The sequence below is a fragment of the Myotis myotis genome, unplaced genomic scaffold, assembly GCF_014108235.1.
Source record: "Myotis myotis isolate mMyoMyo1 unplaced genomic scaffold, mMyoMyo1.p scaffold_m19_p_2, whole genome shotgun sequence".
Taxonomy (NCBI): Eukaryota; Metazoa; Chordata; class Mammalia; order Chiroptera; family Vespertilionidae; genus Myotis; species Myotis myotis.
Window position 1 is genome coordinate 88,509,962 of NW_023416324.1, and position 4,157 is coordinate 88,514,118.

Here is a 4,157-nt window from a genome sequence, read left to right on the forward strand (position 1 = left end):
TTGGTTATAATATAGTCATTTGGATGATTCCGAATATGCTACTATTAATTTTCTTATAAAGTCTTAAAAATGAAAAATGAACATATAAAATCCTTATGGGCAATTCATTAATCTCCTAGAATACATGTGCTACCTCAACAGGAACCAAAATGTCAACTCCATACCCATCCAGAGCATTCCCACTGAATGAATGAGGAGCATAACAAATACGATTTGAGGCCTTTTCTAGGGAAAGTAAACCAGCTGACTCTTTTGCTTTCTAACATGAAATCCTTCAAATTAAAATGTCACCATTCACCACAGAAAACGTCTCAAAATATGAACTTTAAAAAAATTGGCTGGCTGCTTGGTGCTCAGTGCTGTGGGGCGGGCTGGGCGGCCCCGGCGCGGCTGACCCTCTGCCTGCGGGGACGGAGCGGCGCGGTGGCCGCCATGGCCGTGTCGGAGAGCCAGCTCAAGAAGATGGTGTCCAAGTACAAATACAGAGACCTAACTGTACGTGAAACTATCAATGTTATTACATTATACAAAGATCTCAAACCTGTATTGGATTCTTATGTTTTTAATGATGGCAGTTCCAGGGAACTAATGAACCTCACTGGAACAGTTCCTGTGCTTTACAGAGGTAATACATATAATATTCCAATATGCCTGTGGCTGCTGGACACATACCCATATAACCCCCCTATCTGTTTTGTTAAGCCTACTAGTTCAATGACTATTAAAACAGGAAAGCATGTTGATGCAAATGGGAAAATATATCTTCCTTATCTACACGAATGGAAACACCCTCAGTCAGACCTGTTGGGGCTTATTCAGGTCATGATTGTGGTGTTTGGAGGTGAACCTCCAGTCTTCTCTCGACCCACCATACCAGGCAACAGGGCCACCAAATACTTCCTACATGCCAGGCATGCCCAGTGGAATCTCTTCATACCCATCTGGATACCCTTCCAATCCCAGTGGTTACCCAGGCTGTCCTTACCCACCTGGTGGTCCGTATCCTGCCACAACAAGTTCCCAGTACCCTTCTCAGCCTCCCATGAGCACTGTTGGTCCCAGTAGGGATGGTACAATCAGTGAGGACACCATTCGAGCTTCTCTCATCTCAGCGGTCAGTGACAAACTGAGATGGCGGATGAAGGAGGAAATGGATCGCGCTCAGGCAGAACTCAATGCCCTGAAACCAACAGAGGAAGACCTGAAAAAAGGTCACCAAAAACTGGAAGAGATGGTTACCTGTTTAGATCAAGAAGTAGCTGAGGTTGATAAAAACAGAACTTTTGAGAAAGAAGGATGAAGAACTCAGCTCTGCTCTGGAAAAAATGGAAAATCAATCTGAAAACAACGATATTGATGAAGTTATCATTCCGACAGCCCCACTATATAAACAGATCCTAAATCTGTATGCAGAAGAAAATGCTATTGAAGACACTATCTTTTACCTGGGAGAAGCCTTGAGGCGGGGAGTAATAGACCTGGATGTCTTCTTCTTTTTTTTAAAATATATTTTATTGATTTTTTACAGAGAGGAAGGGAGAGAGACAGAGAGTTAGAAACATCGATGAGAGAGAAACATCGATCAGCTGCCTCCTGCACATCTCCCACTGGGGATGTGCCCGCAACCCAGGTACATGCCCTTGAGCGGAATCGAACCTGGGACCTTTTAGTCCGCAGGCCGATGCTCTATCCACTGAGCCAAACCGGTTTCGGCGACCTGGATGTCTTCTTAAAGCATGTACATCTTCTGTCCCGTAAACAGTTCCAGCTGAGAGCACTAATGCAAAAAGCAAGAAAGACTGCAGGTCTCAGTGACCTTTACTGACTTCTCTGACACCAGCTGGAGACGAGCTCTTCTTAAGGCATTCTTTTCTTCTTTCTTTCTCTGATCAGTAGGTGACCAGAATAAGTTATTGCAGTTTATCACTCAAGTGTAAAATATTTTGAATCAATAATATATTTTCTGTTTTCTTTTGGTAAAGACTGGCTTTTATTAATGCACTTTCTAGCCTCTGTAAACTTTTGTGCTGAATGTTCGGACATTTTATGCAATTTGTTGCATTTTATGCAATTTGTTGCATAAAAAAAGAAAAAAAAAAAGAAAAAAAAATTGATTGAGCCAGGCCAGGGTGGCGCAGTGTTTGAGCGTCAACCTACGAAGCAGTAGGTCATGGTTCAATTCCTGGTCAGGACCCATACCCAGGTTGCAGGCCTGATCCCCAGTAGGGGGTGTGCAGGAGGCAGCCGATCAATGATTCTCTATCAACATTGATGCTTCTATCTCTCTCTCCCTTTCACTTCTTCTCTAAAATCAAGAAAAAATATATTTTAAAGCATTGAGAGAAAATTCAGTTTTCTAAGAATGGAAAAAGAATTGTTAAAAATCCTTAAATAGAGTCTATTATATTCAGTTAACACCATTTTCTATAGTGAGAGATATTGCCTCAGAAATGATGCCAGTCCTTAAGATTTTTTTTATGCAGTTTCATAATAAGCCATTACATTCAGAGGACCACCTGACAAACACAATACAGCTAAAAGCAGCTTAAACTCAATTACACATCCATGATTCTAGAGCCAACAGTTATTCACGCCAAGTAAATATTGATTTTGTTTATTTTATTGTCTGTGTGATATATTCTGAGGCTTGAGCAGCTGGTAAATTTTGTAACTTAGGATTTTTTTCCTTTAAAAAATATGTTTTTATTGATTTTAGAGAGAGGGGAAGGGAGAGGGATAGAGAGATAGAAACATTAATGAGAGAAAAACATCAATCGGCTCCCTCCTGCATGCCCCCTCTCCCCCAAAGGGATGGAGCCTACAACCTGGTCATGTGCTCTGACCAGGAATCGAACCAGTGATCTCTAGGTTCATGGGTCAGTACTCAACCATAATGGCTGGGCATAACTTAAGTGTTTTTATTCTTATCTTCAAAACTTGATCCTACTGTGTTCTCACCCACCTCCAACCCCCAACTATAGCTGTACTTATGTGAATTCTTGTGGTGAAAATTCACAGTTAAAGACAATTGTGATAAACATTTTGCTTATATTTGGTAGGAGACCAACCTCACCCATCACTCTTTTATCAACATAGCAACAAGGAAGTAGTCATTCGATCCAGGAGCATTTGACAGATCAGAAATGCTGACCTGGGGTACAGGTGAGATACTGTTTTGGCAGTAGGTCCTGGAATGAGCCCAAGCTGTGTGACCAGGAGATTCAGACCTGCACAGTTTAATGGACAGAGAGAGAGCCTGTCCTGTGGAAGAATATTTTCAGAGGGGGCTGAGACAGACTTAGGCAGACATGTAACCTTGGCACTAATTGAATTTGGGCCTCTAAGAGGTGTCTGTGTCTCTCATCTGAAGAGGGCAAAATGTTTAGAGGAAACTCTCTTTCTGGGTTTATTTTTTATACAGTGCAATTCCTATAAATAGACTCCATCAAGGTACACCATGACAATGACCGAATTCTCTGCCTATTTCCTGGGTGGGAGCCATGCCTGTTCCAGTTATTTGTTGCTGCATAAATCAACTACCCAGCATGTAATAACTTAAAACTATAATTTTGTGGGTCAGGAATTTGAGCAGGATTCAGTTGGGCAATTCTGCTCCTCAGGCTGTTGATCAGGATCACCAGATGTTGTTCAGCTATAAGGGAGTGAGAGATCCCAGGAGACCCTTGATCTGTGGTGGGTAAGGAGGGTCTAAGAAGGCTTTATTCACATGCCTCGTGTCTTGATGGAAATATTTGGAAGACTGAGCTCAGCTGGACCCTACTCCCACTCCATGCAGTTCCACAGCATTTACATGTGGTTTCTCCAAAAGAGTAAGTAGTTGACCTTCTTACCTGGCATCTCAGCCCTCTAAGAAGCTGCAATTCTCTCAAGGCTTAGGTCTAGATGTATTATAGTTTTGATTCTACTATACTAGGTTATAGGAACAGTCATAGGCCAGCCCAGATCAAGGAGATAGGATGTGGGCCATACCTCTCAATAGAAAGAAATGGCAGCCATCAGGATGCTCTTCCTCTGCTGAACAAGCAAAGACCTGTAGATCCTAGCTCAAGGTTACGATTCATGGAATGAAACTTGAACTGAGGTCTTCCTCCTGAGAAGCTTGGGTGGCTGACCTTGACCAGATTCTGTGTTTTAGA

General features: G+C 42.3%; 1 protein-coding gene across 1 annotated transcript; it reads left to right on the top strand.

Moving 5' to 3' along the window:
• Positions 1–342: 342 nt before the first annotated feature.
• On the top strand, positions 343–1,856 carry LOC118677243 (tumor susceptibility gene 101 protein-like). The gene is given in 4 exon segments (XM_036352198.1): positions 343–863; positions 865–1,275; positions 1,277–1,484; positions 1,724–1,856. Coding segments are annotated over 4 exon segments (1,152 nt in total). The 5' UTR covers positions 343–432; the 3' UTR covers positions 1,826–1,856.
• Positions 1,857–4,157: the final 2,301 nt, after the last annotated feature.